Genomic DNA, 14,295 nt, shown 5'->3' with positions numbered 1-14,295 from the left:
AGTGGAAAAGGTCCGACTTCCTGGTGGAAGAAATGTGTCTGAAAGCAGTAAAACTTGGGAAAGTGGGAGGTTTTTAGAGAATTCCGAGAAGCAGGTCTGCAGCTTCTCAACATGGCAGAAGTTATTTTTAATCTTGTCTGTGTTCGTAATGTCAAGCACAACTGTAAGCACAAGCTTGTGCGACGTGTTAACAGCAGAAAACTGTAAAAACAATGGCCAATGAGTGTGCAATAAATGTGCACTTTGTGAAAACAAATAGTAATCATAATTTCACCCATTTCTTGGTTGACGAATGCGATGATGACCTTTTTTTCTGAAATCTGGTAGCTGTGATGAAGCAACAGTGTAAATCAGGAAATAGGACCTTGCCACCCGGTAACAAACCCAGTTCCCAGCTGCATTAATAGCGTCATATTGATGATCAGTTTTCAGACTATAGAAAAAAGAATCATCAAACACTGTTGGGAATGAGGATTAAATTAGTTTAGTTGCTCTTATAATTGTATAAATGCATAAAGTGAAATTCATTTTCAACGCATGTAGTATGTATGTAGTATGCATGTATGTAGTAGAGTAGAAAGTTTCTATAACCCAGAAATCCAGTGTTATTATTCAAGTCCATTTGGGAATAATAAAAAAAAAAAAGCCCTTATTGAGATCAACCTGAGCCTTTTGCATTGCATGACCTCTCGGACCACTTACACTGATGTACAACTTTGCCCAGGTCTTCCCAAGGGAGTGAATAAAGAGTTCACGACTCCTATATAACCTAACAAATGAGCCCCCTCACCTCGTGTCCTCTCATCAATGATGTCCTTGACCTTGGGTTTCTCTGCTGTGCTTTTGCGAGGCTTTTTGGCTGGAGGAGGCGTATATGCTGCAGCTTCTGGCTCCACCCACATCTCAGGGTAAACCTCTTTGTATGGGTTACGCTCCTCTGGGAAAGTGCAGCATGTCAGAAAGGAAAAAAAACACATGCTCAGTTACATAAATTGGTTATATATTTGTTAAAAATGAGCTGTAACGAGGTCTTAACGTTCACTTTGTCTTACCTTCTGGTGGCTCTAAGCCTTTGGGTCCAGTGGGCTGAAATCCGGTCATAGCCCAGTTGATCATCTGCTTGTTCAACATCTCCACTGATTTGGAAGTTTCTGTCTCATCACTGTCAGGGCAGGCCATGAAGGCTTTTCCTGCCCGGCTGCTGGCCGCCTACAAACACATTAAAAACATGTCAACCCATCTAAAATGTGCCACAAAAAACCCCCAGAATTCATGTGCAGGGCGGTTGAGTGAAGTATCATAACACATTAAAAAAAAAGGAGGATTTTGCCCGCAGGCTGTCTCCAACAAGTTATGCCATTTTTGTCCAATTTTGCTCCAAAATTCTCCATGAAAAGTACTTTGATTAGAAATGGTTTTCTGCACCTCAATTTGTAAATTACGGGTGACTGCAGGCACTTCTCGCTGCTTTCAACCCAGCTTTTTAAACAACCACTCTCTCTCGTGACACAGAAGAGATAATGCGACATAGGGTTCCTGATTTGCATGAATATATTTCTTTTACATGACCTGCAAAGCTTTGAGATTTTGTCAATGAAAAAAGGAGATGAAATATTTGAACAGCAGTCTCAATTGTCTCTTTTCATTGTGCTACTGGTCGTTATAAAAAAAAAGGGTGTATAAAATTTGTTGCACAATGAGTAAACAGTGCTGAGTATGAATATTACTTGAGGCGCGAACAAGCATTTAGCCAATACTCACCTGTAACACTTCATAGATGGCTTTCTTGTACATGGGCTGCTTGTTGTAAGTTGGTTGGTGAAAGGCATTGTTAAAGGAACTTAAAGGCATGAGTTTCTCTACACAAACCTGTAAAAAGACACATAAAATTAAAAAGTGGTTTACTACACATGTTAAAAATTATGTTGTTGAGGTAAGACAGTGTTTAGGGATTATTAAAGTTAAATGTTTATATTGTAAAAGCGCAGCTAGCGGTGTCAAATAAAACCTAAAAAAAAAAAAGAAAAACTTCAAAAAAAGTTGATTGTAAAGTTGGAGGTTGTCACTATTAATGGAAGGCTGTTCGCACTGAAAATGGAAATAAAATGACAATATTGACGTTGGCGTTCCAAGACTAACCACTGAGAATTTTCCATCTCCAAACCACATGACCCATCTGGTTCCCTCTGCGGCTCGGCTCCGTCCCGTCATCCACCAGGATACGATGCGGCCTGGCCACCACGAGAAGCCTCGCAGCTTCCCCCAAACCAGCTCACCGATGCCAAAACCACGACCGTCCTGCAGCCAAACAGAAAAAGAGAAATCATCCGCTCTGTGCTGAGCTCTGGGAGCAGGAGAAAAACCCTTTTTAAAACTGTCTGAGTATATATTTATTTTCCCCCTTTTGGGATTGCTAAATAAGCATATTTAGACAGCAACAGTCTTCTCTGTTGTAAAACCGTGTTGACACATATTAATGTGATGATTGTACCTCGTACTCTGGCTCAGTGTCTGCAGGCTTGGGGGACGTCTTCTCTCCTCCGATAGCGACAGGCTCAGGGGTCGTGGCCACTGTGGGGGAAGCTGGGTCAGTGGGCTGCTGCTGTTGCTGCTGCTGAGGCGGCTGCTGATGCTGCTGATGCTTCTGAGGCTGCTGAGGCTTCTGAGGCTGCTGTTGTGGCAGAGACGGCTGTGATTGCTGTTGATACTGAGGCTGTGACTGAGAATGAGGTGGCGGCAGCTGCTGCTGCTGCTGCTGCTGCTTTGAAGGCTGTGGGTGTTTGATTATTGAGACCTCCTCCTTCTGGGTCTCTGGTTCACTTTCCTCGTGGTCCTTCATGGCGCTCATCGCTGACATCAGTTTGGCCTTTTTCTCTGCCTGAAACCAGACCAAGAGACAGCCAAGGTGAGGGTTTTTTTTTTTTTTTACTCCGAGTGAAATCACTGAGTAAGAGTCTTTCCTAAGATGACTCTAACTCCACTGGATTCAGTTTCATGGGAGGCAAAGGCAGGGTACACCCAGGGCAGGAAACAGGCCCATCACACGGTAAAGCCAGAGAGTCAAACCACCACAAACAGTCACATTCACACCTACGGGCAATTTTTTCACCGATTGCCTTGAAATGCAGATTTTTGACTGTGGTAGGAAACCAATGTATACTAAGAAACCTACCGATGTGCCAGTTTCACACAAACAGGCCCCCAACCAGGTTATTCTCTGAAGCGAGAGAGAAAACCACTATAACCCTGCAGTACCTCAGCTCGATTTAGCGATTAAATTCAAAGCAGTATGTATAGTGCGTGCATGCGTCTTCGTGCCTCAACTGCAAGAACCAAACAAGACTTAAAACAATTTTTCACAAAACTGCACCTTATTTAAACCAGATGACAAAAAAACGATGCAAATTTCAAAAAAGTACCAGTGTCAAAATAATACAAAAGAAGTGAAGTGATACGATATTCAACTTTATAAACTCAAAAGTAAGGGCGTTGTTTCACAAGCCTGCCCGTGGCAATGCTGGTTGTGCTCTATTCCTAATAAAAGTGTATCACTCGTAGAATTAGTTGCACAGTGCACTTCATCTGCCCCGTGGTAATGCAGAGTGGGAGTCCTGAAGCCTTTGTACACATGTCCCTATCTCTCACTGTAAGGCCCATTCATCAATAGCTGTGTATACAGTAACTCTATAGTGTACCGAGCTGCAGCACAGAGTTCAATGGGTTTGTGGTACCTGACACTGAACCACGAGGTTGATCAGAGAGGACGAGATGCAGCCGGGACTTTAAGCCTCTCTCAGTAAATCCCCAACAGCTGCACTCATTCTGATCTCTCTCTCTCTCTCTCTCTCTCTCTCTCTCTCTCTAGCACACACGATACCACTCACAATGCACACACAGGCTAACTTCCTTCGTTCCGATTCCGTCTTTCTTTTGCATACACACACACACACACACAGAATACGCAGCCCCATATGTAAACACGTGTCGGCCATACTATAGGCTCCACGTGAAAGCAGCGTTGGACAGCTGTGCTTACTTTTGTCAAGTGTTTCTCAGGTTCTCGGGTCTCACACATACTGTAAATGCCCTTATCCCTAGTGGGTGTGTGAGGGGGACGAGGGGAAAAAAAGTCAAAAAGACGTGAGACTGAAAGTTGTGTGTGTGTGGGTGTGTGTGTGTGTGTGTGTGTGTGTGTGTGTGTGTGTGTGTGTGTGTGTGTGTGTGTGTGTGTGTGTGTGTGTGTGTGTGTGTGTGTGTGTGTGTGTGTGTGTGTGTGTGTGTGAGAGAGAGAGAAAGAGAGTGAGAGAGAGAGAGAGTGTATAGCTTGTATAGCAAATTCCTCCATCCTCCCTCAGTGCGAATCGTAAACAATAGCGCCTTTAAGGGGAGGTGGTGCCTGGACGGCGTGGGGAGGGGTCTTGGTCCACAAGAGTAGAAACATGTGCTCTTCAATCAAGAGGCTCTGCTGTGGTTTATAAATATCTGCACTGGAGTGTTGGATGGATGGTTCAAAGCCCCTCGGCCATGTGTGTTAGGCCTCTTGGCTCCACCACAAACACACTGGAGTCAGTGTTCGACAGCGTGGTCCCAGAAGGCAAACTACGAAAACTAACAAATGTCAGTGAAGCTGTTCTGTCCATTGAGGGGATGAATCTATTGTCATTATCAGTGCGTGAGGGGAGCAGTTACTGGTACAGATGTAAAGAAAGGAGCTCTTGCAGAAGTAAGTACAAGAAAGGATTCATGAATTTAGTCCAGAGTGAATGTCTTTATCTCTGGTGAGTAGAAATCGGAGGCATGAGAAGAAATGCCTATAAAGCAGCCAGGCTACTGTTTCTGTGCTGGGTTTGCAGTGTTTAGGGTCAGACTGTCTCCAGGGTTCCTTCTCCTCAGAGCCAATGAGAGAGTGACACCGAAAATGCCAGTGGGGGGAGGAGAGAAAGTACAGTGGCTATAAGAACCAGATATTTGTCTCTGGACTTCTTCCCAGTTGTAAATGCCCCCTTTTGGGGGCCTCACAGTGTGTGTGCAGCTCCACCAGCAAGACAAACCCTCTGAGTCTAAAGGGGAAAATAGGAAAGGAGGTAGAAGAGACACAATGCGGTCTTTATCATTTACACACGCCTGCCCGTCACTGACAGCTCAGAAACCCCACCACTTTATATCCGCTGTCAAGCCACGGCCTCGACAAAACACCAAAAATGACAGCCGACACCGTAGTCGTAAGCAAAGCAAAGCAATTGCTGTACGTTGAAAACTACGACACATATTGCCCTCTGAAAGAGTTTAAAATGAATACCATTGAAGGTTGTGCTTACAGTGATCATGAAAGGAGTGAAAACAGAGACTCTGCAGGCCTCTGGCAGAGGGTAGAGACATGTTGGGTGCACAATAAGGGATAATCTGACTTAGAGGCTGTGCAGCATGATACCCCGAGGGCTCAGGGGGGTGACAGAGTGCACTGGAAGCAAAAATAAAAAAAATTTAAAAAAAGAGAGGGAGAGTAAAGAGAACAGATATTGGTCTCTGGTGTGTGTCGATGGTACTTTATTATCCAGTCCGGCATGTACGTTACATTTACTGCACCGCCACAGTTATTTATAAGACAACAACTGTCGATTATAAGGTTGTTAACTTTACGGGTTAAAATTTCTCAGTCTCAAAAGGTCAGAGTTTCAGGAGTGTCATTGCTGTGATGACAAACTAACCTGCATATGCCACATCAATTCTTGCAGGATCCGATCACACAGAGCTTGAAACAAATTCAGTATCAAAGAGAAGGCTCAAGATGAAGGAAACGTGCAATTTGGGGGAGGGAGGGGTGGGGGTGGGGGTTTGAGAACACCTTCAGATTAAAAGTGAGACGAAGCAAACTGTCACTACGTATTACTTCCTCACTCAACGTGACACCGAGTCTTTCAAACAACACAAAAGAGTTTGACCTTTCGCATGCAGTAGTCCCTCATGCGCAACAGGCAGACGAAACACAGCGGGGACTAGTTTGAGTAATTGCTTGATGGATTACACAGAGAAGCGTCTTCGGTGCAAAGGACCTGTGCTTTTCTGCATGTTTGTAGGGGGAGAAAATATGAAGAAGGAGAAGAAAGAAAAAAATAACTTCTTTAACTTAACAATTCTGCAAGATCTGACCTCCAAGATTACAAAAGTTTACAGTAAACGTGGAAATACTATGAAGAATTAAACAAGTGGCAGCGAAATGTTGCTGCAGCATTCATTAGCCTGATTTTTAGCACAGATCCCCACAAAGGCTGTGTATTTCTTGAGTGGCCTTGGGGGGTCACACCAAAAGAGGCCATCTGGTTCTCATTGTAATGCATCCCTTTAAGAGATAATTAGGAATATTACAGACTCAGTCATGAATACATAAACAGAGTTCCCCATCAATCCACAAGTGAAGTTGTTAAAAAAAATAAAATAAAAAAAGAAAACTCCCTGAGGAGGCAGCTCAGGATACTCCAAAGCCCCTTAAAGTCTTTTAAAGTAATCAAATTACTGTTCCTACAGTAAAACTAAATCCAGACTTAAACAGAACAAAGCACACAAAGGTAGGAAGGAAAGGGCTTTGAGGCCTACACAATAACTTCAGCCTTTTCCCAGTGAGATGTTATGCAAGTTGAAACCATGCTGGTTCACAAAAAACAGCAACATTTTCTTACCTAAATGTATCTCATCTAAAAGAAGGAGAGAGAAAAAAAACCCACTACTCTGACATTTCTAGGTGCAGCTATGAAACAGGAAATACTTTCAGCACAAATTCACCCCACGGGAAAAAGAAAAAAGTTTTTTTTTCTCATGCAAGCAACTTTTCCTCCAAACACGGCTGAAGCCTGCTCCCTCTTCCTCCTTTAAAGAGACGGGTTCCCTTTAAGCTGTGCAGAACAGATGATCCACAACTCTCGTGGAAATACCTGAAGTCAGCATATTCCCCTCGCTGTAAGCAGGCTAATCAGACATGCACACTATCCCCCCCCTTGTTATCAAACAAACAATGCAGTGCACATACCCATACACGCCAGCGTGCAACCCTCATAATCCAGTGTGGGGCTGGAGTTTTTTTCACCCCCACTCTCAGGGTAGAAGAGATCGCATAAAAAAAAAAGAAAGCATGAACATTTCTTTGTCTGGGAATTCAGGGTCAGGTGATTGCCGACAGGAATTCTGGTTGGTTAGAGAGGACTTGCAAAATGTTGGCAGGGAGCCAAGAGGCTGTCTTGCAAGCCGGGCTGGAAATTTGCTGCAAACCTCATCTTCACCCTCATATCCATAGCACAGAGTTCATTTCCATAGCTGGGGGAGGGGTCAGGGGAAGAATGGGGGAGGGAAACAGAGAGGGAGCGGGTCGGAGAAGTCCACTGTAACGCAAGGCACACGAAAGAGGAAAAAGAAAAAAAGAAAAGAAAAAGAAAAAGGGAAAGCCACAACAAAGTGCGAGAACCACCGGAACATCCCTGCTGCAGGAGCGTGCGAGAGAGAGAGAGAGAGAGAGAGAGACTGTCTGCAATAAGAGCAGATGCAAACCTGAAGGATGTGCAACCCCTAAGTACTATTAAGTATTTATTACCTAAACAAATCTGTTTTAATGCAAAGTTAAAGAAAATTTCCCAGTCCCATTGAAACTCGCCCATGCACAGGAAACCCACCTCAGCAGTGAGAAAATGATCAGCCCACTTTCCCTCATATTTTACAACATTTCACTTGTGGGACCGCAGCATGTCCTGCTCATTTGGCAATATTTCCTCCTTTGAGATGTTTTTATGGCCAATCCCGGAGTCTTTTCCAGGGAAGAGCAGCAAGCAGAGGGGTGGGGCAGCAGAGGAAAAGGACGACCCAATGTTGATACTACAATGATGGCCAATTATGTAACACATCAAGCTGCATTGCTTTACCATCAGAGGTAAATGTGTGCACATGATTAATTGGGCAACGTGTAAAATTCATGCTGGGATTATTTCTGGATTAATTTGTACCCCAAAGAAGCAGAGCATGGATACAATGGCATAAACTGTGTGAAGTAAAAGTACCTGTGTAGTCTGAGAGTTTCCTCAAACAATAAACACAACCTAAGAACTAGAATGTGACCGGAAACAATGAACCGAATGAGACAAAACAACTGTCACGTCAAATAGAAGGCAATTTCATGATGTTGTCCAACTTGGCCTCGCTTGTATGGTGTTGCAGTACAAGTTTGGACCACAAGGTGGTGTATTGTGTCAATCACCCAATTTGGACCACCTTGAATACCAAACAAAATGAGGGCCAAAGAACCAAAGATCTGAAAACTAACAACAATAAACAGCAGAAATGGACGTCACTTTCCACGGAAAAATTTAAATTTTAAACTATCTGGATTTTTCCTGGTATGTTGCATTGTTGTAGAGGTCAGAGGTTATAGTCACTGTAATGATTTGATTTCAAAGCTCAATTTCTTTGCTTTCCGGTATTTTTTTAAAGATATTTCTACATACATAGATAATTTAGGACAGACCTCTGCCATCTTTATGACCAAAAGAGTCATTTTTGTCCCTTTCCACCAAATGAAATTATATAAGCCATTTAAGCCAAGGGATCAAGGGATAAGAGTCATTTTGAAAATGAGTCTGGTGTTTGAACAAATTATAAGTAGGATAGAAATGTTTATTCACATATCATTTTTTGTGAAAGCTTCAAGGACTCGAACTCAAAAACACCAGGTACCTGCTGAATAGGTTCAGGAGCCTTTGTTTCATTTAAAATCCTAACGTTAACCCTTTCAGGAGCTATGCCGATTGCTAACAAACAAAACAGATGAAGAAAAACGTCAGACAACACTCTTTGTTATTCGCACCACTCGACCCCTTTCATCTCGACTCTTCTCAGCTCGCCTTGATTTCAGGACATCAGAAGCAGCCACATATCATACCAATCTAAACTGATCACATTTTTCTCCAGGAAGAATGCATCGCGTCGATGCAACAAACAGATGCGATCGGCACAGCTGGGTGCGATTTCTCCTCCACTAACACAATAGACCAGAATAAAGCCAGGAAGCGTAGGAGGCAGGCTGCCATGGAAATCCACTGAAATAAATGGTACCGTCATGAGATATCAAATGACCCATCAAATACACTTGTGAATGCACTACGAGGCCTGTCTCCGACCCCTGTCGCTCGCTTTGCTGTCTAAGGTGGCTGGGACAGAGCTGGTGTACTCACCTCCATCTTCCACTTGGCCAGCCACTCCTCTCTGGTCCGCTTGCTAATGTAATAAGGGTCACCAGCCTGGAAGGTTATTCTGGGCATGGGCCTCTGACGAAGGCTGATCTCCCAACCAACTCCCCTTCGCAGCCTGCCTCGACCTCCCTGTTTAAGATGTTAAACAAAAAAAAAAAAGTTAGCTATTTGTTTCTGATTCTTCCTTTTAAGATTTTATCTCATAAGGAAACAAGATTTGTGATATAAACTGTGCACCCAATCTGTCAGCGTGCGGGACCGATTCGCGCTGATTAACAAGCGGGAAATTTGCAGTCGAGGCAGTCGTCGACCTGTCTAATATCGAAAAAGATGGTGTTACCGGCTCGTGATCGGCGTGGCAGCAGGAAATAATGCCACCATGTCTACTCACAGCCACGACCTGCCACGAGAAGCTCCCAAGTGTATTTGATACTTCAGATTTATACACCATTAGGTACCATTTAATTCACAAATCCAAAGACAACATGACTGAATGAGCGTTTCGAGAAACCTGGAGTCGAACAATGGTGCAAATACAACTCACATATCACATAATTAGTTTGTTTGCATACAATTGGAATGGAGAGAGAGAAAAAAGAAAAACTCATGGAAGACACACGAGTTATAAAAACATCTTTAACCTGCTTAGAATTACAAATCTCGCCCCATGTAGTCAAGCCATGGTGGGATCAGCTCACAGCACCTTCATGCACGCACAATTCATTTGCAGCACCGGTGTGGAAGTGTGACGACGGCCGTTAAGGACCGCCTGTGAGTGTTTTGGGTCAAGTTGCCATGGCCCTGCTTACACAAGAACGGTATCGCGTTTTTGTTTAGGTTTCAGAAAAGCTCAACGGAAGACTGGTATGTTTTAATAATGAGTGCTATACACACAGGAATAAGAAGCTGGGTGTTCTTGTAATATAACCTCATTGTCAGCCTCAGTGTCTTTCTTTGTCAGATATCATAGTGGGCCCAATTAGCATGTTGCAGATGTTAGAAAATGCATCTTTGTGAGTTTTGGAAAATTTGCGTTTTCCACGGAGACTTGGAAGACTCAGGAAGAGACAAGACTGGACCAGAGCCTCGTTTGAATAAACAGCCAGAAAACAATGACATTTATTGTATTCACTTGAAAACAATGTCACGTAAACAAGGTCGAAAAGTCTCCAATAACGCCAGAAGAATTCACTCGAAAATCTCACAAAATATGGCAACAATTCACTAAGTTGACAACAATGGTTCAAATTATCACCATATAAATGGTGTTTTGGTATCTATTCTGAGTGTTCCTGGTGACTAATTCATTTGCTGACTGAAAGTAAACATGAGTCGACGACTCGAGTTCAAACGTTGACCTGAAAATATATTGTGTGTTTGAAAAGTCATTTATCACAATCTCAAACAACCAGATTGGATTTTGATTGCTGCTGGAGTACAAATTGTGCTTTTTTTAAAGTAGCTTACTGCCATTATTTTGTTCACGCAAACAGGTCAATATCAGTTTATGTTTTGTTTGGTATTAGTATTGGAATCATTTTGTACTTTGTATTTTTGCATCTCTCTATGCTGAAAAGTTCAAATAAGCGGCTGAATACAGGCAAACTGTATCTGTCTGAATGGAACGGAATCCTTCTGCAAGCATATAAACTATATTATAATAAATTCTAAATACTACATTAAAGGAACAATTCAACATGTTGGGAGTATATGCGCTTGTGTTTGTTGAGTGAATTCACTCGCAGATCAATTACAACTGAACAACTCGTGCAGATTAACTTAAACTACAGAGTAGAAAAGGGTAATGTGGATCCTGTAAACATTGTGAAGAATCCTGGATAAATATCCATTTTAGTTTTCCTTTATCCTGAAAGAACCACACAAGCTGTTTCCCTCTGTTTCGAGTTTGTAGGCCAAAGCTAAGCTAGAAGAATGTGAAAACAGACGGATGTAATAGTGATACCAATCTCTAATGAAAAGCACTCCACTAGTTCAACCTTCATGTAAATGACTGTTGAGCTAAATACGACATTTCCTACAATCAAAAGTAAGCAAAGGAGTCCAGGACTGACTGATAACCTACCAGTACGATGGAATCCGGTGAAAAATCCACGTGTATTCAGTGTATTTCTGCAACATAGCTACCCTTTTCCCCTCAACTCAAGTACATCTTTTTCACTTCTGCCACACTGACAAGCAGGCGATACAACATTCGAGACAGGAAAGGTAACCACCCCCCCCGCCCCCTCCCCTTTCCAAAAAGGAAGCTGCCGGCCTGCCAAGTGTGACAGATAAGTTAAGAGTTACATCAGCCAGAGAACAAAGACGCAGAAATCTTACCTCGGTCTTGACTGCATCACTCCCGTCCTCCTCCTTGTGCTCCACATCTAGAGAGAAGACAGCGACACAATGGATGGCCTGAATCATTCATGGCACAGAGCGAACTGGCATTTGTTTTTCTCGCATCTAAGCTGAGGTGGCCTCTCATTCATCGGGGAACCTCCCGACACGTTGGAACAATCTCACCCCTCGAATTATTGCATGAACTACACGTTTCATCGAATGAAAGTGGAATTAATATAAGTGCTGACAGAGGCAAGATCTGGGGGGGGAAGGAGGGGGACGACTCCTCCCGCGTGCTCGGAGTTGGAAATTGTGTAGGATCACAGGAGCTTGTGTGCTCAGGTGCCTTATGAGGGTTTGATGCAACCCAGAGGGTTCGGAGCGGCTGCTGGAGTTATGATGAGGGTGGAGGGTGGCCAGGTTTACTTTGGCAAAAGTCACACTTCTGACCTTATATCCCCCTTCATGGGAAAGACAGCTGGCTGCTATTAGCATGCAACCCCCGTCCCTCCCTCACGGCCCACATCGGGCCGTAAAGGTAACGACGTACAGCTTCACTGCTGTGACTCTGAAGCCATACATAATCTTCCTGTCAATCTTCCAAATCCTCAACTGGATCAAAAACCAGAGACGTTTTCTAAGACTATGTACTGAAGACGCACAAAAACTACCATTTGCTTGTATTAGTGGAACAGAAAGTGGTGTGTGTTTTTTTTTTAATATATGCATGTACAGTTTGGCAATATTGCACATGGAAAGTAATTCTTAGGCTTTGAAACAGGTGGTTAAATCCCACCACATGATCAATTTTATAACTCTACAATTCCACACTGTTATTTTTCTGGGCAAATCTCCACAACTGTTCTGATTATGTCAAATATAAAGCTCAAAAGACACTTGATGTTAAAATGGACCACGCTCTGTCTGAAAGTCATTCAACCCTCCTGCCAGCATCAATAAAGCCATCTTAAGATATTCCATTCATAATGTATTCTAAAATAGAGGTGTTAAACAACGGGCCTGCAGGCCAAAATTGGCCTCAAGGAGGGTTTACTCTGGCCCAAGGACGACAGCGAAGACAAAATACTACATAAACTGCAATCTATTAATAAAAGTAACAGCTGTTCCTACGTTCTCTGCTGTTGGTAACATTGTTTCGATCATTTTTAAGGTTGCAACACAACGCCGAGGCCCAAACGTGACCAGCAGATTGCAGCAATGCAACAGGGAAAGTTGGCGAAAAACACCATCCAGACCGAAGTGTGAGCTTTAATACGCAGAACGCTTTTTCCTATATTAGTTTGGAAAGAAACACGTTTCACATTAGACTTTGTGAAAAACGCCATAAATGTCAACATTTATATTGTAGAACGAGGTAAAAATATTGGGAAATTCTGGGAACAAGGTGGAAATCAAAGAAATTGCGTCAAGAAATCAGTGAAATCTTTTATAATAAATACTCTGGAAACAAAATAGAAATCTTATTCTCAACATTTTAACTTTTTTGTTGAAATGAACTAAGAAAATTCTCCTTCCATATTTTGGATGTAGTCCTATTATCCTGCTGTGAAGACTGTTAGAAAGTCTTTCAATGGTTTTTGGTGAGTAATTAGTAGTAGTTAGTAATAGTTTAACTCATACAATCATGTTAACTATCAACTTTCTTTCAGTTAATAATTACTGTTCAAAGGATCTTGCTTTTTAAATGTCAAAATAAAAAAAATAAAAAAACAGATAACTTCATGTAAAATTTGCAGGCTTCTTCAAATACTGAAGTATTATTACCACCAGCTCTTTTCCTGGAAAGACAAATATTTTGCAGAGGACAGACTATACATACAGGAAACATTTAAAAAAAAAAAGCTCGGTAAAGGTGGTCAGAAATAGCACCGAAAATATTCAGTGAAATGTGCCCTGAAACCACAGCCTGATGAAAGTGTTTCCATACGCAGTAAAAGCCCCAGTTGGGATTTCCCATTAACTGGCGTTGATTTAAGATGAGGAGGTCCACAACAATGGGGCGTGTTATTCATTCCTCAACAGCATTGTTTGCCCGTGTTCAGCAGAGCAGTGAAGGGTTAGCCAAGGATCATGGATACCACCCAAAGGAAACATTGCAGCAGCAGTCATGATTCATCAAAAGCTTTTTTCTTTTTTTTCTCCCACAGCAGCGGGAAGACAGATAAGGCAGCCAAAAACCAGCTTCAACACCTCTGGCGTTGCTGTCAGTGTTTGATCCGAATGTGTTTCCAAAAGTGTCCAAGCCCGCTGATAAAGACACCAGCGGAGTACAAGCGCGTATTTGTCGGCCGCGCGCCTGGGTAGCTGTATTTATTTGCGGCAGGGAAAGTGGTAATCTGTGAAAACGTCGCGAGGGCTTTGGTGTGACTACGGCGCCGTTCGAGGAGCTCAAGTCCGAATTAGCATTGATGGCACGAGCTGCGTAAACACGACGATCTGCTGAGTCGAAGCCCGAACACCGTCGTAACACTTGATCCCCGAGAGGTTAAGCACAACTTCTAATGCTACGTTTTCTCCACAACCAAAACCGGCTCGTCAGTGAAGCACCCTACAGACCTGCGCCAACAATAGCCTCCGCTCTTAGCCGCCTCTTCAAGTTGTGTAGCTGAGCCCCTTCTCTGTAGCCCCCCCCCCTTTCTCTTTGCTCTTTCCTCCCCCCGCTCAAAAAATCCCTCCCTCCTGGCCTCCTCGTCTTCATCGG

General features: G+C 43.1%; 1 protein-coding gene across 6 annotated transcripts in view; it reads right to left on the bottom strand.

Annotated features, from left to right (window-relative positions):
• dnmt3ab (DNA (cytosine-5-)-methyltransferase 3 alpha b) overlaps nt 1-14,295 on the bottom strand; it is a 36,608-nt gene that overhangs the window by 8,548 nt on the left and 13,765 nt on the right. For 4 of the 6 annotated variants that reach the window (XM_080479942.1, XM_080479944.1, XM_080479943.1 and 1 more), the window contains exons 5-11: nt 11,571-11,617; nt 9,213-9,359; nt 2,492-2,878; nt 2,140-2,298; nt 1,762-1,869; nt 1,053-1,209; nt 791-937 (exon numbers count right to left, since the gene is read on the bottom strand). In XM_080479942.1, the coding sequence (XP_080336068.1) occupies nt 791-937; nt 1,053-1,209; nt 1,762-1,869; nt 2,140-2,298; nt 2,492-2,878; nt 9,213-9,359; nt 11,571-11,617 (1,152 nt within the window). Of the gene's footprint in view, nt 1-790; nt 938-1,052; nt 1,210-1,761; nt 1,870-2,139; nt 2,299-2,491; nt 2,879-7,024; nt 7,105-9,212; nt 9,360-11,570; nt 11,618-14,150; nt 14,211-14,295 lie in introns of those variants that run through there. The other 2 variants (XM_080479946.1, XM_080479947.1) reach the window with 2 other exon arrangements.

Source organism: Lipophrys pholis (assembly GCF_963383615.2).
Source record: "Lipophrys pholis genome assembly, chromosome: 14".
In the NCBI taxonomy this organism is placed as follows: Eukaryota; Metazoa; Chordata; class Actinopteri; order Blenniiformes; family Blenniidae; genus Lipophrys; species Lipophrys pholis.
This window is presented reverse-complemented; position numbering and strand designations above follow the sequence as displayed.